General features: G+C 39.8%; 1 protein-coding gene across 7 annotated transcripts in view; it reads right to left on the bottom strand.

Moving 5' to 3' along the window:
- The window catches only part of NFATC1 (nuclear factor of activated T cells 1), a 290,798-nt gene that overhangs the window by 216,765 nt on the left and 51,535 nt on the right, over positions 1-22,498 (bottom strand). For all 7 annotated transcript variants that reach the window (XM_075314651.1, XM_075314653.1, XM_075314657.1 and 4 more), the window contains exons 3-4: positions 19,821-19,980; positions 798-1,000 (exon numbers count right to left, since the gene is read on the bottom strand). In XM_075314651.1, coding sequence (XP_075170766.1) covers positions 798-1,000; positions 19,821-19,980 — 363 coding nt within the window. The remainder of the gene's footprint in view (positions 1-797; positions 1,001-19,820; positions 19,981-22,498) is intronic.

Raw genomic sequence — 22,498 nt, 5'->3', positions numbered from 1 at the left:
AGACTTAGATACTATCTCGGGTAACACCGGGCACTACAGCTAGTATATCATATGTATAATAATTTAGGCTGTTATATTTATTTTATATACACTTCTGTTACTTTTAGTCCTATTTACAGCTATGATGGAAGGGGCAATAGTGGTAGAGTTGAGAAAACTACAGTAAAATAGAAAGCTTCCTAAGAACTACTAATTTCCTTGACTGTTTCCTTGTGAGAAGAATTTTAGCAGATTTTGGAATCCAGAAATAAAAACCAAACAATTATCAGGCTAAACAGGTCATCTAAATATAAGTAATAGAGCCAGCCTGCAATTCGGCTTAAGAATTACTGTCTGAGCACTACCATTTGGACTACTGAAATTGGAAGCTCATTGCATCTATATGTTTTAATCAGATTTTTTGTTGGTAAAAGCGGGACACATGGTATAAGCTCATGAGAGTCATCTAATCATGAGCTTGAAAAAGCAGGGCACTTCAAAATACAAGATCCAATAAGTGTCCTGCTATAAACTGTACACCGCGGCTGAAGTGGATATTTACAGCTGTGTAACCGAGCTGTGATATATAAAAAGCAACAGAGACATGGGCTGAAAACACTGTAACCAAAAGCAATCAGTTGTCAGAAATGGTTTTTAAGGTTTATGGAGGTGGTAAAATGGGGAGAGGGGCTTCAAAAGGCACATTGAAAGAGCTGATTGGGGAAAGCTGGAAATTACATAAAGCGTTCCCACATTGAGTCTCAACATAAAGTCACAGTTACAAGACAGGCCTGGCAAGCAGGTGGCTCAAGGCTTACATGGCTTTCATATTGTTCTCAGGCAACAGTGGGATTTCCAAGACTTTGGTGTTGGAGATGATGGTTTCATGGCTTGTTGTGGATACGGTCTTGCCAGTGATGCGGTGGACTTGATAGAAGGCATGAGGTCGCAGCAGGCGATCATCTGCCGTGCCGATGAACAGCTGGATGGTAAGTGGCTCGCTTTCTAAATACCCGTGTAGCTGGCAAGAGAACAAAAAAAAAGAAAAGGTTCAGGCATGAAAATATAAAAAATAATCAAGACAGGTGCTGAGTGTTAGGCCATCAGATTGCCCAGCAATATTGATGTAATAAAAAAGGTGTAAGTCAGAAAAATGTCTCATTATTCCAGTGACCTGAGGCAGTGGAGTTAGATTTAATCTTTATATGAACCGCTGCATGCTCTTAGAACAGTCTTAGACACACTCTTCATCTCTCCAGGGTTAGGAGAGCTCACATTTCAGGTGATGGAAGCAGACACTGAGTAAATAGATCTGACTTCTTACAAACCTATATCCAATATGAATTCTAAGCATTTTTTACCAAGAGTAAAACCAAGCTGATAAAATACAAAAAAAACCCTAAATTGCCGGTGACATTAAGAAATGTAACTCATTTTCTGTATTAAATCTGGTACAATTCAAGAAAGACAAAAATATATCCGAATATTTTTGTATTGCTGCCCAGTTTGTAGAGATTACGTATCTGCCAGCATATGTGATGTAAACTAAACATACATAGCTGTTGATTATGTTGTTTTTAGCCTTAGGGTATATTCACACTGCATCTTTTTCCGGTATTTTTTGAGTGTCTCCAAAAGAAATGCTGGAAAAAGCTCCCAAAAAACGCTCAAAAGAATAGTCCTTTTTATTTTAATGGAAAAATGACTTGGTGTTTATCTTCAGGCTTTTGAGCATCTTTTAAATACTCTAGGCTTTCAAAGACACCAAGCGTTTAAAAGAAACGAGGCATTTTCCGCTTGGAAGACGCTCAAAAATCCAAAATAGAAGTCAATCAGAAGGCTAAAAAGAGGCCCGGAAAACTATGCTTTGTGAGTGTTTATTTCTCATAAAGTGTGTGTCTTAAGCGGGCTTTACACGCTACGAGATCGCTACAGCAATCTCCTGGGGGTCACGGATTTTGTGACACACATCCGGCCGCTGTAGCGATCTCGTTGTGTGTGACTCCTAGGAGCGATTTTGGATCGTTGCAAAAACGTCCAAAATTGCTCCTCGTTGACATGGGGGTCCTCTCCCAATTATCGCTGCTGTCGCATGGGCGAAGTTGATCCTCGTCCCTGTGGCAGCACACATCGCTACGTGTGACGTCGCAGGAACGAGGAACCTCTCCTTACCTGCCACACACCAGTAATGAGGAAGGAAGAAGGTGGGCGGGATGTTCGTCCCGCTCATCTCCGCCCCTCCGCTTTGATTGGGCGGCCGCTTAGTGACGTCGCTGTGACGCCGAGCGAACTGCCCCCTTAGAAAGGAGGCGGTTCGACGGTCACAGCGACGTCGCCGAGCAAGTAAGTACGTGTGACGCTGCCATAGTGATAATGTTCGCTACGGCAGCGCTCTTCACATATCGGTATAACGATAGAGGCGGGTGCTATCACGCTCTCCATCGCTAGCATTGGCTAGCGATCTCGTAGCGTGTAAAGCCACTCTTATTCATTGCGTATGGATTTATAAAGCACAACAGAAAAATGTAAATAAAGTGACAGACAAAGAAGAACTTAAAAATGTTAACCATCGAAAAAAAAAGTCAACAAAACGCTGACCAAAAATACACACGAAAAATGCTCAAGCTTACAAAACCCTGAGAAGAAGACTGAACCATTGACTAATTCCTTAAGTGTCTTCCCCTTGGACTTTATTGATTGCCCAAAAAGACATAGCGTGAACAAACTTTAAGCGTGTTTTCTTCAATCATTATGGGGAGCCCCATCTTTTTATCCCCAGGTTTATTATTTTTTAATCACTATACAAAAGAGAAAAAAAACACAATATAGCATCCCGTTTCCCACATTTTCCCATTACACACTCTATACTGTAGAGGAAGTAAATGATATGGAAAGGGAACCAATTTGCCATTTTTTGGCACCCCTGCTGAGAGAATCATGATATAGGGGCAGAGACCCTGATTTCAGCGATGTATCACTAAGGGTATGTGCCCACAATCTAGACCCGCTGCGTCCTGGACGCGGTGGGTCCTGACCTGCGGGGCTGCGAGTCTCCTCCACAGGAAAACACAGGAGACCGCAGCTGCTCGTGCCCACGATCAGGGTTCGGGGCGCCTCGGTCTCTTGCTAATGTTCTCCCTACAGAGGATGCTTGCGACTCTGCAGCAAAGAACTAACATGCTTGCGGCTCGGAAAGTTGCACCGTAGGTCAGTTTACGCTGTGGGCCATACACGTACAGTGGGCATGGGATTTCTATATATCCCATACATTGTGCTTGTATTGTACAACACAACGTTTTGGATGCAGCGAAAACACTCTGCATCCAAAACACTGCAAACACTGATCGTGGGCACGTAGCCCTAGTGGGCTGTTTGCTGCAATCTTGTTTATATCACTACTTTATTTGTTGCAGATCTACCATTTCTCTTAATACTGACCTCTGTAAAATCCTTCCCACACCACAGCTTTCTGTGTATACTCTGCATAGGCAAAAAGCTATTAATCAGTGGTGGGGTGATGAAGTTAATACAAAGCTCATGAATATGGAGGACCACTATTGATCTAGTGATCACAGTCCTCTAGTTACGTATAATCACCTGCTGATGAGTAGGAAATCATACGTGTTGTCATAGTAGTTTGATGACATTACATAAATCTACGAAATCCACTATTGGCAAGGCAATTTTTATTTAATGTAATTGTAATTAAATATCAGCCAATCTTTTTCACAACCGGTTTCTTTTTAACCTATAATTCTATTAATGCAAATTTAATATAGCAATATTTACACACAAGGACACAACTGGCGTTTAGCAAGAAATATAAAAAATTCATGAGTATACTACAAAATACTTTAAGAGGGTGTGTGATCTTAATGCAGTGCTGTGAAAAATATGACCATGCTATACATCTGCATGGAGAGGTGTGTGCTGCAGAACGAGTAGCCCCCTGACAACCTTCTGGCGATTGGGCCATTTAATTAACACCGTCTCCTGATGAACCCCAATCAATTAAATGGGGAGAAACGCGTCGAGACTGAGACTTTGTGATTTTATATTATTGGGTTGAGGACCATGAAAGCCGGGACACCTTCACCTTAAGGGAGAAAAACTGCTAAGGGACTTTTGACCCGAATGTATCTCAGATAAGTGCAAATTGTTTATTTTCTATTTTCCCTCACTATTTGATGGTATAACCCTTTAGATTTTACCCGATAAGAAGGGAGCTCAGGGATATCATAGGAGGGAAAGCCGCCGAGGAATGGGGGCACCTCTTTACCTTTAGGGTGCGTGTAACCTAAGTTATATCTCTATTGGCAGGCAGAGGAAAGAGAGAACGAGGGTTATCTAGAGATTTTTCCCATTGGTAGTACTATTAAGGTGACATAATAGTGGAATAACTGGTTTGTTCCTTTGGTGAATATTATTGGGGCTATCCCATGGTCCTGGGATTTTTTGTGTGTGTTACATTTTCACAGGTGGAATTTTGATTTGTTTTAATATATTTCAATAAAAATTGTTTTTAGATATACTAATTGAGGTAGCTTCTGTGTGCAAACAATTGATATACTACCTTTTGAATCGGTTTCCAAGTGTTAAAGCAAATTTAATATAACAATATTTACACACAAGGACACAACTGGCGTTTAGCAAGAAATATAAAAAATTCATGAGTATACTACAAAATACTTTAAGAGGGTGTGTGATCTTAATGCAGTGCTGTGAAAAATATGACCCCATTATTGCATCTGTCACAGCCAACAAGATACAGTGTTAGACAAAAGGAATTGGACTGAGCTGTAGTTTTGAATGGCACTTATTCATTTCACAATACAATGTAATGAAAAACGGGAAAAAATTATAAGTGGGATGAAAATAGTGAAAAAAAATGCAATTATGACAACATTTTTTTTGTTTTATTTTTACGGCATTCACTTTGCAGTGAACATGACCTGGAAACATAATTGTCCAGGACAGTCTCATTACAGTGATCCCAAACATCCATCTATTTTATTTAAATAGTGAGAAATTCAGAATATTGTTTAAAAAAAAAAATGTTTTGTGTTGATGGAGTTGAGTGCAGGATTTTTTATTTCAGTACAGGTTTTCTTTCTGGTCAAAATATACAGATGTTTTGCATTGAGAAGGATTGAGCCATCTTGTCTTCTGCTTGGTAAAGAAGACTAGGTGCCACCTCTGTTTTCAATAAGTCTGCATGCAGTCATCGTGTAACCCCTGTCATGCCGACAGGCACCCTTGCACATCATATATTTTGAAGAGGTGTGAACTATTTTTGTGTGAGAATGTAAAAAAAAATCAGTTATAATAAACCAAAATGAACAAAGAACAGATGTCCTAAGCACAAAGGACACGCCATTTTATCACTTAGTTCATTTTTTGTTGTTACAAGTGAAAGGGATCCATATGAAAACCATACAAAAGAGCACGTGCAGCTGACCTCTCCGATTTACACAGACGCGGAGAAAGCTGCGGTTCTGTATCGTTTGGCTCAGTTGACAACCAGACGCACCATTATTTTTAGCTTACCTGCCAAATGCTGGGTATACAACATGAGGCAAGTGATACATTTTTATATGTCTGGCTGTAATAAAACATCTGGCCTCCATTCTTAATGTAGTATCCTGGCATGGAAGGCTGTTAGCTTCCAACACGTGTTAGTAAAAATCTGTGTGTATGAAAGACACAATTAATTATTCTAAAATTGCATAAATAAAAAGAAAACATGTTACTTTTTTTAATAAAATATCCCCATAATAACCATATGGGACATAGGAATTTTTACTGGTTTTATAATTTTCTTTGCTTTTTTATCATTTTGATACATTTTTATTGATTAGATAATTTCCTAATAATGAATGTAAGTACTGTAGCTGAACTGTAGAAGAATTTAATCTCCCTCATCTTTGTAGAGCAGTTTTAATTTGGACACATTGGGAAGTTTTCTTGCCTATATGCTTATTCCAGGTCCTGCCACAGCCTTTTTGCTGGGCGCAAGTTAAGAATGGGAATTAGCCAGTCTCCGCAGTGGTTCTGTCATGATGTTATGTCGGGATAGCGAGGGACAGGGGGCTCCTATGCAGTCCCTTATGCTAGGAGACCCTAGGCTATCCCTCACCTTCGGATTACACCTAATGGTGAGTCCAGTGCCTTTCTGTACTCCTGAAAAATACTACTCTTATACACCCATCCCCACAGGGAGGCACATGGCAAGAGTGAGATGATAACCAAATAGGGACAGACAAGGGAAAAACAAAACTCTGACACACTGCACACACATACAGGAATAGACAAAGAGAGACTCAGGAGAAAAAAAGGAGCAGCACACAGCAACAGGTACCAGATAGTTTGGATGACACCTCCCCAGAACAACTAAGATAAACTATAGCTTGCACTAATGGAAGTGTCCAGCCAGCATATATAGGAGGAGAGCCGATATGATTGGCTCTCCACAACATGTGATCAAAGATGACTCACAAGCAGACCTGCAGAGATTAACTCTTGCTAGCTTACCTATGAACTACCAATTTGTTGGTCAATGCCCAAGTTACCCTGTGCTGATTACAGACCTCAGAGAAGTTATTAGGCAGAGTGTCAGATTAGAACCCGCTGCCGTCATGACAGTCGGTGAAGATTGTGAAAATCTCCATGTGACAAGTTCACATAGCTGTTCCTTAACTGTCTGGGATGTTGGATATGTATTGGATATGGCAGAATTCATAACTTTCTCAATGATGACAACTTGTCCAGGTTCTAAAGCACGAAAATATCCTGACCTCATTACACTATAATCAGCTGTTGGTTGGTTAATAATTTGAAATGCTGCATGTCATGTACGGTACGTCTGATACAATTTTCTCTACACAAGTTTACAATGCAGCCTATGTGGTTAGGTACAATGACAATGGTTAATGCTTTCACCGGACAGAAGTCCAACAATCACTAAACTCACAGTACACAAAACAGATGACATATGAGCTGTCTAATGATCAGCACCCAATGTATAATATTCACATCCAGCATAGAACCGGAGCAAGAAAAAATCATTAAGTCTAATTCTGCTCTGTGATTCAGTTAAGTAGTGTACGCGCACTCTCGTGCGTTCTTTGGCTTGCCTCCCTGTTTTGCTACTTGTTTGGAAGCATGAATGATATCATTAATAATCTGGCAGCTAGTGCTCCTGCTTGTCCCTAAAGCAATATCATCAGTCAAGCTGTTATCATGTAGAACCTGAAAAAAAATATATAAATATATATATATATATATATATATGTATATATATATATATATATATATATATATCAGCATTCCAGATAGACGTTATAAGGGAAGATGGCACATGCTAACATATATGTGTCTTGTCATGTTGTTTGCATTCCATCATGCCTCTTTACTATGAAACATGCAGTTCTGCGCAGTATCAAGCTGTTAGAAAGTTCCACGAGGAAAATGAGACAAATGGATCCTTTGTAGATACAGCAATCAGAAGCTGCCTTTGAATCTTTGCGTTTTCTAGCAAGCTGTTCTTTGTTCACGGGACAGAAAGAAAAGCCTTGTTTTGTGTAATGGTCATTAGAAGAATATGATTACAATCCACGAGGGAAAGGAGAACCTTACGGGATAATTTTAGTTATTGACCGAGTTTCAGGAGGAGTATGGGCTATATTCAAAGCAAAGGCAGCATTACAGTGGAGTCACAATGTTCTAGATGGGCATATAGTGCAGCTATATAGCCACTTTCTTTCTAAACTCAATTCGGTCGCAATACAGTTTGATGAAATACTGTGTTATGATGGGACTCCATAATACATCCTTGTAAATCTGTGATATTTACATTCATAGGGCTTGTCTCATCTGTGTTACATCGTACAGCAGATATAGAGAGAGCTGAGTGAATATTTTTGGCTGTTTCTATATTTCCTATAGCGAGTGCCTGTGCATGGGCAACTAACTTTACTAAGCAAAATAAATGTTTTTAGGTCTTCTTTGTCAACATACATAAGATAAAATGTAGATGAGACAACCCCAATAATGGCGGGTTGTTGCTTATGTTTTGAAAAACCCTTAAAGTGGTTATCTCCATTCAGTTAATAGTCACCTGTGGCACAGTTTGATATAAAAATTATAACCTGCGCTGTACTCACCATTCTTGTGCCCACCAACAAGTCATCACCGCTGCTCCCAGTGTCTGGCATTGGCTGACATATCATCAACAGTGCGGCAACCAATTACTGAGCCCAGTAGCCCTGGCAGTGCAGACAGAACACCCTGCTCAGTGCCGCTGAGCTCTCTGATTAACTGCTGTGTTATTGAAATGATGTGAGCACCGCAGCCAATGATAGGGCCGCTTTACATACTACAACATCGCTAAAGCGATGTCGTTGGGGTCATGGAATTTGTGACGCACATCCGGCCTCGTTAGCGATGTCATTGCGTGTGACACCTATGAGCGATTTTGAATCGTTGCCAAAACGTTCAAAATCGCTAATCGGTGACATGGGGGTCCATTCTCAATTATCGTTGCAGCTGCAGGTACGATGTTGTTTGTCGTTCCTGCGGCAGCACACATCACTATGTGTGGCACCGCAGGAGCGACAAACATCTCCTTACCTGCCTCCACCGGCAATGAGGAAGGAAGGAGGTGGGTGGGATGTTATGCTCATCTGCGCCCCTCCGCTTCTAATATCCAGCCGCTTAGTGACGTTGCAGTGATATCGCGCTGACGCCGAACGCACCTCCCCCTTGAGGGAGGGATTGTTCGGCAGTCACAGCGACGTCGCTGAACAGGTATGTGCGTGTGATGCTGCCGTAGCGATAATGTTTGCTACGGCAGCGATCACCACATATCGTTACAATAACGGGGGCGGGTGCTATCGCGCTCGACATCGCCAGCAAATGCTAGCGATGTCGCAGCGTGTAAAACGGCCCTTAGACACCATGAGCAATGGCGAAGACTCAGCATTGGAATTGAGGATGGTGAGTAGAGGTCACAGATTAACGGAAATGGGACAACTCCATTGAATTAAACTAGAAAAACAAAATGAAGTGTACATTTATACACTTACTGATATGTGTGATAAATAGTTTTTTCACATCTTTACAGTTTTATTCAGTAGTGTCATCTGTATAAACAACAATACCTTTTCACCTGCACATCCTCATAGGGGTGGAAAATGCCCTGCTCTGGAACAAAAGGATTTTCCTTTAGGGAGACACAAATTAATCTCTTAGGAGAGCAAAACAACATCCTTTGCTGATATTGTGGTTGAGTTTGCAAATCCGCCCAGTTAATGTCCCATTTTCCACACCAGGCTACAGACTGAATTATATTTAATACATTGCCAATAGGTCTTATGCATAAATAACAAAGATACTAAAAATATTTCAGCACAATGCAGTTTTTTTCTTTTAATTAAGACACTGTAACTTCTTTGAAAAAGTGGAAAGTTAAAATTAGTAAAAGTAAATTAAGATCTCAAGGAGTTACACCAATAGCAGATTACTAGGGAATCTATCACTTGATTTCATGCTGCTCAAATATCGGACAGCATAAATCAGAACGTGGCTCCATGGTGGCAGTAAGGTATGTTTTCCTACAAAACACTCTCAGCACCTCTCTTGTTAGTTTGCAGGTTTCTACTATGTGTCTTCTTCAGGAGTCCCTGTCAATCACCTGGAGCAGTACTGTGAAAAGCCAGCCTTGAGCAGTACTGGACTAGTCTGGACTCTGCCTATGGTATCCGGTTGGATTTTTAACCCCTTCCCACATTAGGATGTAAATTAACATTTTGGAAAGGAGTTAGCATATATGGAGGAGCTACCTGAACATCCACTCTCTGGAGGCTTGTCATGCCAGCTATGTTACTTAACTGCCAGCTGTCTCTGGGGCCGACTTCCTACTGTTAACCATTTAGTTACTACTTTCATATTCTGAGAATTATATTTAAATGGTGGCATACCGATGCATACGCGCATCAGGTCCCATTGGCTCCTCGCAACGTGATCTTAGGGGACTGATCTGTTAATATGACAGCTAAGGGCATGCTGAAGATCCCCATTGTCACTGTCATCTTTATCCTCCTGTGAAGCTGAGTCGTAGCCTGAGGTCCATAGAATACTGAGTACAAATGCAGGTTCAAGTCCCTTAGGAAACTAAACAATTTGTGGCAAAAAACATGCGTTCAAAGAAGCAGCATGTCAGTTGTTTTTGCCATTTTGGGTGCGTTTTGCTAACATTGAAGTCAATGAGACAATGCAAAAACCAAGAATCTTCAAATTTCCTGCTTTTTACCTGCTTTTTTGGTGCAGAAACACTGCGTTTTGGACTTCAAAAATGCATGTTTTTCTGACATTAAATTAATGGAATAATATGTCCCTTTACACACACACATAGTTCGACAATTAAATTAAAGAAAATTATGATTTTTTTGCTATTTTAGCATTAAATATTATATAACTAATTTCATGAAACTAATTTCGCTCTAATTTTATGAAATATAACTTTTTTCTATATTCCAAAATAATGTTTTCCTTTTTTTTCTCTTTTTTCAGTCTGTTTGACTATTTAATCTTTATTTAGCAGTGTCTTGATGTTGAAAACGCATTAGTCAAAACGCAGGTGAAAAAGCATGTAAAAAGCGCTGAAATCGCATCTTAAAAGCGGTAAATACGCATGCATTTTCAGCGCTAAAGTTCTGAAAAAGGCAACTTTGGTCAAATCAATTAAGCCCAAAACGTGCGTTTAGAACTGCAAATAGGAGAACGCAAAGTGCGTTCTTAGCCAAAGGGGTGCAATGTGATGAGCTATTGGGTCCATATTCTGTTCTTACACCAAGGCCCTCTTTTGTCTCTGTCCACCCCTGATACCCGGTCTTCTTTTCTGGCAATCATGTTACAGACATCAATAACGTCACAAGCTGAAGTCAGTGCTCTTTGTCAGTCTGAGGTCATTTTTCTCATAGCGCATGTGCTATGGCCAACTTCTCTACACCTATGACAACAAGTACAATGGGGGGCTGCTCAAGCAAGGGAAATTATGTGCATGCTGTTCAAAACTTGAGTGAGCATGTCACTAAAAGTCGAAACCTAGCACAGATTTCCTCTTCTGCTGCTGTATATCGTCAGGATTAGAGATGAGCCAACCCGTTGAAGTTTGGTTCAGCGGGTCCTGCCGGACTTTAGATAAGTTCAATTTGGGTCCTGAACTTGATGTTAGCACCATTGGTAGCCACTGATGGGGCAGTTCAGGCCTCGGCCCCATGCAGCCAGCCATAAACAGAGCACTTCTGAGGGGAGGATAGGTTTTTTGTTTTCTTTTTTTTGGGACACACTACATCTGATAACGCTGTTGTTACCCCCAGTGAGAGCCAGTCAAACACTGCAAGTGGCTCACGCTGGGCTGAGCGCCAAGTGTACCTGAGCACAGCGATGCTCACGAGAGTGGTTTGCATACGTAAAGCGACCGAACTCCGAACCTGAACACTGATTTTTCTTTTGTAAAGTCTGTGTTTGGTATGAACACTGAATTTACTGTTCGGGTTCGCTCATCTCTAAATAGGATATAGAGTGAAACACAACCTGTTTAATTAAAACAGTATCTGCATGATACCAATACAATGACTACATTTTATCACCTATCAGTATAGCTGTAAGGCTATGTTCACACAGGGCTTTTTTGGTAAGTTTTTGCTGCGTTTTTTTGGCTGCAGATTTGCCTTGGTTTTAATTAAATCCATGTTAATAAAAAGCTGCTTTTTACAGTCTCGGCAAAGTCTATGAGATTTCTGAAATCTCATGCACACACAGACAAACACGTCAGGTTTTTTTCCTGACTGTTTTGTCAAATACCTGCATTGTTGGTTAGGTTTTTAAAGAATGAGCATATTAATTCTTTGCTGAATATTTGCTGCGTTTTTTCATTGATACAACCCATTTTGTAGAAAGAAAAGCAGCAAATCCGCATCAAATCTGAAGCAAAAACGCCACTAAAAATGCACCAAAAACACAGATGACTCAAAGGAGATTTCCTGTCACAAGATCAGGTTTTGGTCAGGAATAAAACTTACCAAAAAAGCCCTGTGTGAGCATAGCCTTAAGATAGAACTGGTCTCTACTGTTCAGCTACTTTAGGGCTAAGGGTATGTGCGCACGTTGCTTTTTACCTGCTTTTTACCTGCTTTTTTGCTGCTTTTTCTTCTGCGCTGTTTAATGCCAAAATGGATGTGTTCTTCTATTCAAGCAAAGTCTATGGGAATTTGGGTTTCTTGTTCACACTATGTTGTTCAAAATGCTGCCTTTTTGTGGCAGAACTTTGGTCAAAAACTCAGCTTTGCAGTGCAAAACCCAAATGGCAAAAACAATTGACATGTTGCTTCTTTGAAAAGCTGAGTTTTTGACCAAAGTTCTGCCTCAAAAAGGCAGCATTTTGAACAACATAGTGTGAACAAGAAACCCAAATTCCCATAGACTTTGCTTGAATAGAAGAACACATCCATTTTGGCATTAAACAGCGCAGAAGAAAAAGCAGCAAAAAAGCAGGTAAAAAGCAGGTAAAAAGCAACGTGCGCACATACCCTTAGGCTAGGGCCCCACTTTGCTTTTTACCTGCTTTTTTGTTGCTTTTTCAACTGCAGCGTTTAATACCAAAATGGATGTGTTCTGCTTTTCAAGCATAGTCTATGGGAATTTGGGTTTCTTGTGCGCACTATGCTGTTCAAAATGCTGCCTTTTTGTGGCAGAAATTTGGGCAAAAACTCTGCTTTTCAAAGAAGCAACATGTCAATTGTTTTTGCCATTTGTGTTTTGAACTGCAAAGCAGAGTTTTGCCCAAATTTCTGCCACAAAAAGGCAGCATTTTGAACAGCATAGTGCGCACAAGAAACCCAAATTCCCATAGACTATGCTTGAAAAGCAGAACACATCCATTTTGGTATTAAACGCTGCAGTTGAAAAAGCAGCAAAAAAGCAGGTAAAAAGCAAAGTGGACACATAGCCTTGCACTGCAAAGCTGAGTTTTTGCCCAAATTTCTGCCACAAAAAGGCAGCATTTTGAACTGCATAGTGGGGTTTAGAAACCCAAATTCCCATAGACTAAGCTTGAAAAGCAGAACACATCCATTTTGGAATTAAACGCTGCAGTTGAAAAAGCAGGTAAAAAGCAGGTAAAAAGCAAAGTGGGGTCTTAGCCTAAGGGTATGTGCGCACTTTCCGTCGTCCTACATGCAGTTGTAAACGCACGTTTTATCCTTAATTGATTTAGCCAAAGTTGCCTTTTTCAGAAATTTAGCGCAGAAAATGCATGTGTATTTACCACGTTTTAGATGTGTTTACAGCACTTTTCACATGCTTTTTCCCTTGCGTTTTGACAGATGCGTTTTGAACATCAAGACACTACTAAATAAAGTTTAAACAGTCAAATGGAATGAAAATGTAGAAAAAAAAGGGACAAATCTATATTAATGGGAAAAATAATGGAAAAAGATATATTTAATAAAATTATAGCGTTAATATACATTTTATCGGTAAAATAGCAATAAATGCATATTATTCTTAAATTTAATTGTCGGACTATGTGTGTGTGTAAAGGGACATATCAAATCATTATTTTGATGTCCAAAACGCATGTTTTCTGCAATGAAAAAGCAGGTAAAACACAGGAATTTTGATATTTCTTGCGTTTTGCTACTTCTCATTGACTTTAATGTTAACCAAACGCACCACAAATGGCAAAAACAATTGACAGGGTTCTTTTCTGAACGCATGGTTTTTGACCAAACTTATGCAAATTTTGAGATGCGTTTTGAAATGCAAAGTGCGGACAAGAAATCATGAATTCTCATTGTCTTTAATGGAAAACCAAAACACATGCATTTGGGCACAAAAACGCTGCAGTTCAAAACTGACCCTAAACGCACCTGAAACGCAGGTGAAAACGGAAAGTGCGCACATAGCCTAAGACAATAGTAGTCACAAGGAAATAAAGAGGTTACAAATCAGACTATAAATATATCCTGCCCTATGTCAGGGTTTTTCCTGTTACAATATAATTATGGGTTGTCAGGACTATCTCTTAGTATTTGCATAGATTTATTTGATAGTGTAACAAGAAATTTATAACAGTATTCTACACGTAAGCCCTTGATTATGAGGTATCCTTTATCTTGAACATACAGTGCCTACAAGTAGTATTCAACCCCCTGCAGATTTAGCAGGTTTACACATTCGGAATTAACTTGGCATTGTGACATTTGGACTGTAGATCAGCCTGGAAGTGTGAAATGCACTGCAGCAAAAAAGAATGTTATTTCTTTTTTTATTTTTTTTTAAATTGTGAAAAGTTTATTCAGAGGGTCATTTATTATTCAACCCCTCAAACCACAAGAATTCTGTTTGGTTCCCCTAAAGTATTAAGAAGTATTTCAGGCACAAAGAACAATGAGCTTCACATGTTTGGATTAATTATCTCTTTTTCCAGCCTTTTCTGACTAATTAAGACCCTCCCCAAACTTGTGAACAGCACTCATACTTGGTCAACATGGGAAAGACAAAGGAGCATTCCAAGGCCATCAGAGACAAGATCGTGGAGGGTCACAAGGCTGGCAAGGGGTACAAAACCCTTTCCAAGGAGTTGGGCCTACCTGTCTCCACTGTTGGGAGCATCATCCGGAAGTGGAAGGCTTATGGAACTACTGTAAGCCTTCCACGGCCTGGACAGCCTTTGAAAGTTTCCACCCGTGCCGAGGCCAGGCTTGTCCGAAGAGTCAAGGCTAACCCAAGGACAACAAGGAAGGAGCTCCGGGAAGATCTCATGGCAGTGGGGACATTGGTTTCAGTCAATACCATAAGTTACGTACTCCACCGCAATGGTCTCCGTTCCAGACGAGCCCGTAAGGTACCTTTACTTTCAAAGCGTCATGTCAAGGCTCATCTACAGTTTGCTCATGATCACTTGGAGGACTCTGAGACAGACTGGTTCAAGGTTCTCTGGTCTGATGAGACCAAGATCGAGATCTTTGGTGCCAACCACACACGTGACGTTTGGAGACTGGATGGCACTGCATACGACCCCAAGAATACCATCCCTACAGTCAAGCATGGTGGTGGCAGCATCATGCTGTGGGGCTGTTTCTCAGCCAAGGGGCCTGGCCATCTGGTCCGCATCCATGGGAAGATGGATAGCACGGCCTACCTGGAGATTTTGGCCAAGAACCTCCGCTCCTCCATCAAGGATCTTAAGATGGGTCGTCATTTCATCTTCCAACAAGACAACGACCCAAAGCACACAGCCAAGAAAACCAAGGCCTGGTTCAAGTGGGAAAAAATCAAGGTGTTGCCGTGGCCTAGTCAGTCTCCTGACCTTAACCCAATTGAAAACTTGTGGAAGGAGCTCAAGATTAAAGTCCACATGAGACACCCAAAGAACCTAGATAACTTGGAGAAGATCTGCATGGAGGAGTGGGTCAAGATAACTCCAGAGACCTGTGCCGGCCTGATCAGGTCTTATAAAAGACGATTATTAGCTGTAATTGCAAACAAGGGTTATTCCACAAAATATTAAACCTAGGGGTTGAATAATAATTGACCCACACTTTTATGTTGAAAATTTATTAAAATTTAACTGAGCAACATAATTTGTTGGTTTGTAAGAGTTATGCATCTGTTAATAAATCCTGCTCTTGTTTGAAGTTTGCAGGCTCTAACTTATTTGCATCTTATCAAACCTGCTAAATCTGCAGGGGGTTGAAGACTACTTGTAGGCACTGTATTTTTATTAGAAACTAATGTTTTCTGCACATTTGTAATACTGTTTGAGCAGTGGAAGCCTGGTATTTCACAACCAAACCTACACTCTTTTGGCATAAAATTGGTAACTAAAGTCTATGGTTACTTTGGCAATCAGAGTGTCATATTTTCCAATTTTTTATGAAGGTGTGATTTAGCTGCTTCCTCCATATACTAATCCTCCTGTAATGTCACCTAATATTTGCTGAGCATGGTCCTTCTGGAGCTCCAACCTTTGTTCCTGGAGACAATGCAATCAGATATTGACTTTTACACATGTATTTCTCAAGGGGTCCATAACTATCTAAAAGATGATTGAACACTAATGGGTATATATTGTAATATACAGTTGGTTCTCTGTTTTACCAAACTTACAGCATATTAAGAGAAACTAAAATCAGAGGAATAGGCACTACAATATATAAAGGATTTAAATGGGGGGCACAATAGGTAAACATTGCTTGTCAGGTATGGTCCAGCCATCATTATAATAAATAGATAATGATGGCTGCACCATACCAGACAAGCAATTGTTACCTATTGTGCCCTCATCCCCATTTTTTTTATCAATTGTAAGCTCATGAGCAGGACCCTCGCCCTGTAACTGGGTGTTCTTCGATAATGTCTTTATTGTCTGTACATGTCACTGCTTAATGCTTAATAGAGTGCTGATGAATATGTTGGCGCTATGTAAAATTATTATCATTAATAATATTCCTGGGTGCATTGGACTGCCAATGGCCTTAGTTTGACCATCTGTCTATGAGCCTGGCGTGTGAAGTATAATTATCAGTATGTAAAAATTTGCAACATTTGGAAAATATGAAAGGCTAAAGGAAATATTGAAGCATCGGGAAGGAACCTCATCTCACCCTGTTTTAATATTGTATAGGGTTTCAATAAATGACGTATTATAAAAACCCATAGAGCAAAAAAACTAAAAACCTGCCTATCCTGCAAGTCCATGACCATCTGTATACAGAGCACTATAGAGAAAAAAGATTTATACGACAAGACATCCTGTCCATATAATGTAATGTTATATGTAATAGGAGACACTGGTGGTATCTCTTCTATGTGTTACGCTAATGACACTATTACATCCAGACATGATATAACTTTCTCCACCATGGAGCGGAAGGCTCAACTGCATGACAATGAAATTGAAGAGCTCTGCCACCTGGAAAATCCAAAGTGTTAATGCACGTATCTGTAGGAATAGACGTGAAGTTAAAAAACAGGAAGACAACTGGCCTGGGCCCAACCATCAAACGTACGGCTTCCAGCTGATGAAATCATTGCCTTGAATGTAATCTTTTTCACGTTGAATATGTGTGAATGTATTATTTGGCAAGTGCTGGCCATGTGCATATTGCAATAAGCCGTGTGGAGTTGCTGGTAAAAAAAAAAGTGCCAGTCGTTTATGATTGAGCTATAAAATGTCTGCTCTGTGGTATGTTTGCCTGGCTTCATTACATATCATAATTGCATCCTGGCGCACAGATGTGCGTTAATGTTTTTTTTTTTTGCACCTTAGATACATTTTAGGAACACATGGACAATAGACACAGGCTTTTTCAGTTAATGTGTGCAGGCACGAATGCCAAAGAAACATGGGTGGGGTACAGAGTCGGCAATTTGTGCATTACCCACACATAAATTGTAGGTAATGGATAATGAAAATATGGAGGAACTGACACTAATTTGGTCGGTTTCCTTTCGGTGTACTGCTATGACTCTACCTTCACTTCCTCCTGATTCACAGCTACAAAAATATTCTTGAGTTGTGATTAAACTTTGTCCTTGACCCTGAAGTGTAATTATGGTGGAACACAGAGCAGTAGTTGTGTAAAGCTCATTTTCCTGTCTAAGTAGATTTCTAGGCTATAGCAGATACTACGCATGAAGCTGATACACTCGATATGAGGAATGTGATGCTCAATATTAAAGAAGAACCACTCCAGAAGGGATTTTTTGGCAGCTCTGAAGTGGCGCTTCTTATCTAAGTCCCCTACCCCGATTTTATACTCAACCTCCTGCGTCTTCACCCTCGGTCTTCAGCAATTTGTAACTTGAAGGATTTCTCCAGTGTTTCATGAAGCGAGACGGAGTTCACTCTTAAAATACAAGTCTATGAGAACCTTGATCTGGCCTCATTTTGTCTCTCATAGCGTTGCATTGAGCACTTATAATATAACTTCTGACTTCCGGCCAAACAGAAGTTACTGTCAGAAGATGGTGCCGCAAGACCGGAGTGGTGTTGATACAAGGTGAAGATGTGGGAGACTAAGTATGTTACTAGGGACAGGCACCTTAAATTGAAAGCACCAGAGCAGCGGTGAAGAAAATACCCACTAGAGTGGTGTTTTAAAAAAAATGGCCTAAAATCATATATATCATTCACTGGTATCCAAGTTAGCACTATCTTCTTTAATTTAACAATACCCTGGCAGAAGAATCTTATCACACTACAAGAGCTGCTCTTCATTTTCTGTAAAACATTCTTTAGATTCCTTGCCAGCCAAGAAGCACTAGCCCAGCAATGCCTTATAAATAGGCTTTTGATTTCTCGCAATTCTCTTTATTATGTACACTAATCAAATAAGGCATTTACATCTAGTTCTCCTTTTGCACTTAATACATAAGAGGGATAAGTGTATAATTTACATGCTGTCGGCACCGTGCGGAGTAGAGGTCTTGGCTAATGTTCTTATGATTGTGTAATTTTGGCTTGTCTACATATCAGAAATGAATATATTACATTTATGCTAAACGCCTTGCCAGCCTCTAATTTCTTTCATCTTTGTTTGGACAGGAACATATTCTGATATATATACTTTTTAACAGATTCTGACTCAAAACATTTCCTGTTCTTCACGTTTAAACCTCAAAGAATGTGTAAGTTGCAATGTGTGTTTGCAGCCCACGCAGAATACAGGATTTTATTTTTTGTCTAGGTGCGCAATATATGACACATTTTTCTTGTTTTTATTAAAAAGTAGAGAAGGCACAGAACTTGGACAATAATAATAATAATAATATAGAATTATGGGATGATGGGAGGTGCAAGCTTGCTTTCAATACACAATATTTGGTTGGTAAGAACAGATACATCATATTACAGCATAATCTGAACTTTACTGCTTGAATGTTATAGGTAGAGAATATAGTGAATAGCACTATAGTGAATAATGGTGACTTTCACAGGTAAACAGGTGTTTTCTGCATAGTAAGACAGCACATAAAACTAGCGGGGATTTTGTATGGGTATAGCTGTGTGTGTAAAATATTACAAAACAGAGATATAACTTTGTATGCATTTACAATATGGTAATATCACCAGATCAAAAGTGGTATCTTATTCACGGTTCCTCCCTGAGTATTACGGTTTTTGTTTCTTTTACATACACCATACGGTTCCAAAGCTTTGGTAGTTTTTTATTTGGTGCTAATTTCTATGGTCTGTACCAACAGGGTGTGGCTCACAGGATTCTCTGAGGGAGTGTTCTGCAATTTGAGAATGAGCCATGCCCTCTTGGTAAAGATCGTAAAAACTAGTAACAATTAAAGAGGTATTTATTTTCTAGAACCATATGGCCAATTATAAAGAAAAACAACCTCCAAAATACTCAGTGGAGAATCGGGAGTAAAATAAATACAAAAACTGGCCACTTTTTATCTAGTGACAGGTCCTCTTTAAACCCAATGTATTTTATTGTAGCCTATATGATTTCAATAGTCAGTAAATGACAAGAATAACATTGGGAGCATGGAACAGAGGCATCATGTACTAAGACCAGTCTCATTCTGTGTGCTAAATATACAGCAGTCAGGGATCTACATGTCCATTTCACCCCTTACATTTCTCAACAGATAGATGCCGACAAAAAAGGAATATTTTACACAAAAATAAAACAATATCCCCAATAGTGATGAAGCTTTTGTAAGGTCACTAAATTGTTGCACCTCTGGGAAAGAGTATTTTATCATCCACATTTCTGATTAAAAGCCAGTGTAAACAGTGCCTCCCATCACATGGCTACCTGCACAATGGGATGTCCACCAGTTGATGCCTTCACCGCCCCACGGCTTCCTTCCGTCTCATAATGAGCTCTGTGATGAGATTTGGGCTGCACTTCAATGCGAAGTTCATAAGGTCCTGACTGCGACGGCAGATGCCAATCAAGGGCAGGCAGAGAAGGGCTGTAATGGAAAAGAACAGCTATTTAACAGCTATTAAATATTAACACAGAGTGTATTATCCCACACCACAGGAATTTGGCACTATTACTTTAGAGACCATGATTAGCAGTCTATCCTTCACTATCTTACATTTAAAATTTCATCAATAGGTCTAATGCCACGACATAAGTAATTTAGAAGCCTGTGAAGTAGCCAAAACCTCTTCCGCCTCCATGAAGATGGATGGCCATTGTTGATACACTTGCTACCGGCCTGCTTATGTCAGTGGAAATTGTGCGTGCATTGCTTTTTTTTCCATTAAACTAACTGCTATTAATTGTCTTCAGGGGAGTGTATGAATAAATAAGCAAGCAGATGATGGAGAAATACTATATTAACAGGAAGAATTTATCTATCTGTTTATAGGCACTCACAGTGGTGCTCTATGTGGTGACAATATACTACAAAGCTCTTTACAAGACACAATAGTAAAAGTCAAGATAAAAAAGGATGTACCAAGAAAAAGCAAGTGTAAGGGTATGTGCGCACGTTGCTTTTTACCTGCTTTTTACCTGCTTTTTTGCTGCTTTTTCTTCTGCGCTGTTTAATGCCAAAATGGATGTGTTCTTCTATTCAAGCAAAGTCTATGGGAATTTGGGTTTCTTGTTCACACTATGTTGTTCAAAATGCTGCCTTTTTGTGGCAGAACTTTGGTCAAAAACTCAGCTTTGCAGTGCAAAACCCAAATGGCAAAAACAATTGACATGTTGCTTCTTTGAAAAGCTGAGTTTTTGACCAAAGTTCTGCCACAAAAAGGCAGCATTTTGAACAACATAGTGTGAACAAGAAACCCAAATTCCCATAGACTTTGCTTGAATAGAAGAACACATCCATTTTGGCATTAAACAGCGCAGAAGAAAAAGCAGCAAAAAAGCAGGTAAAAAGCAGGTAAAAAGCAACGTGCGCACATACCCTTATACTGGCCAATGAACTGCTGCCATGAGTGCTGAACATAGATATCGCAAGCCACTTGTTTAAAGAGGTTGTCCACTACTTTTAAATTGATGCCCTATCCTTGGGATAGGTCATCAGTGACTGATTGGCCATGATCCAACACCCTGCAACCTCGCCAATCAGCTGTTCTCGGTGCAGCCGGAAGTGCTCAAATCTGGAGCTGCCCTAGTTATGTTATAGTAGATGCTCAGCTCATTACCATATAATCTCTGTAAGCAAAACTGTAAAGAATCAATACAGAGCATAAAAGAAAACAGGACAAATTTTCATGTTCCTAGGAACAACTTTTATTCAATGAAACCATATCCCAAAAAAATGATCCTAGAGGAGAATATTCCTGAAATTATACAGTATCCAATGGAACATGCCACATACAAACATCATACAAAGAGAAAGATGTTGTATGATGTAACAATATCTATGTGCATAAAAACCTACATACTACAGAGCAATATAAACACTTTACCATGTCACTTAGCCCTTAAATAAAAGTATAGGACCAGTGGTAATTTACTTCAACTGCTTCATATCAGCTCGAGATTGCATTTAGTCATGTAGGCAGGGAATTTATATAGGAAGTTCCTCAGCGGGTGCAGGAAGACATGTTCTTTAGCAATAAGAAATATTAATTCCCTACATGCAACTGTTCCATATATTTAAAAGGGTTTTCCACTTTGTGGACAGTGGACATTAGATGCTGTAAAATACTCAAAATTACAAACATAACAGCTACTCACCCTCTCTAGGTCCAGCACTGGCTTCCCGCAGCTACTGGGCTCTCAGTGTTTTGGCTGTAGCAGTGACGTCCTATCAACAGCACACATTACCGCTATAGCCGGTCACTGAGCTCAGCAGCTTTGCCGAGTTAGATGACACAAGCTGATGAACTCAGTGATTAGTTACGGCGAAGATGCACAATGTCAACATGATGTGACCACTGCAAACAAAACACCGAGACTCCGGCAGATGCAAGCAATCAGCACTGGACCCAGGGATGCTAAATTCATGTTTTGTTTATTATTTTAGGTATCTTACAATGTTTGGGGTCTACTTTCCTGAAAGCGGAAACCCCTTTAAGGTGGTAAATTAAATTAGATTTGTTAGCTGTCTTTATGTCTTTAAAAAAAACTATGTATTCTCCAAAATATAACGACACTGGAGCATTTGTACCTATCACTTGTACGGTTCTTCTGTTATTCATCCTAGATATCTATATATAAATATACAACAGGGTGTTACCAGTTGGTGGTGTGTCCCTACAATATGACATTGTGCAATGAACCCTAAATGTAAAGGGATACAGCCCTTTGACACGGACTCTGGTAATACCTAATTGGAAATTTATCCCAAATAAGTTGTCAATTTAATCATAAATCTTGACGGAATAACAGAACAACAGTGTAATGCGAAGTTCTAAGAAAAGATGTTCCAGTATCACTATGGAGAATATGTACTTATAGAAATATATCATCTCTGTAACTTTAACTACTTCACATCAAAACCTGACACTCTACATTAAAAGAAT

Source organism: Anomaloglossus baeobatrachus, chromosome 6, assembly GCF_048569485.1.
Source record: "Anomaloglossus baeobatrachus isolate aAnoBae1 chromosome 6, aAnoBae1.hap1, whole genome shotgun sequence".
NCBI lineage: Eukaryota > Metazoa > Chordata > Amphibia > Anura > Aromobatidae > Anomaloglossus > Anomaloglossus baeobatrachus.
The sequence above is the reverse complement of the archived record's forward strand: the minus strand, read 5'-3'. Positions and strand labels throughout refer to the sequence as shown.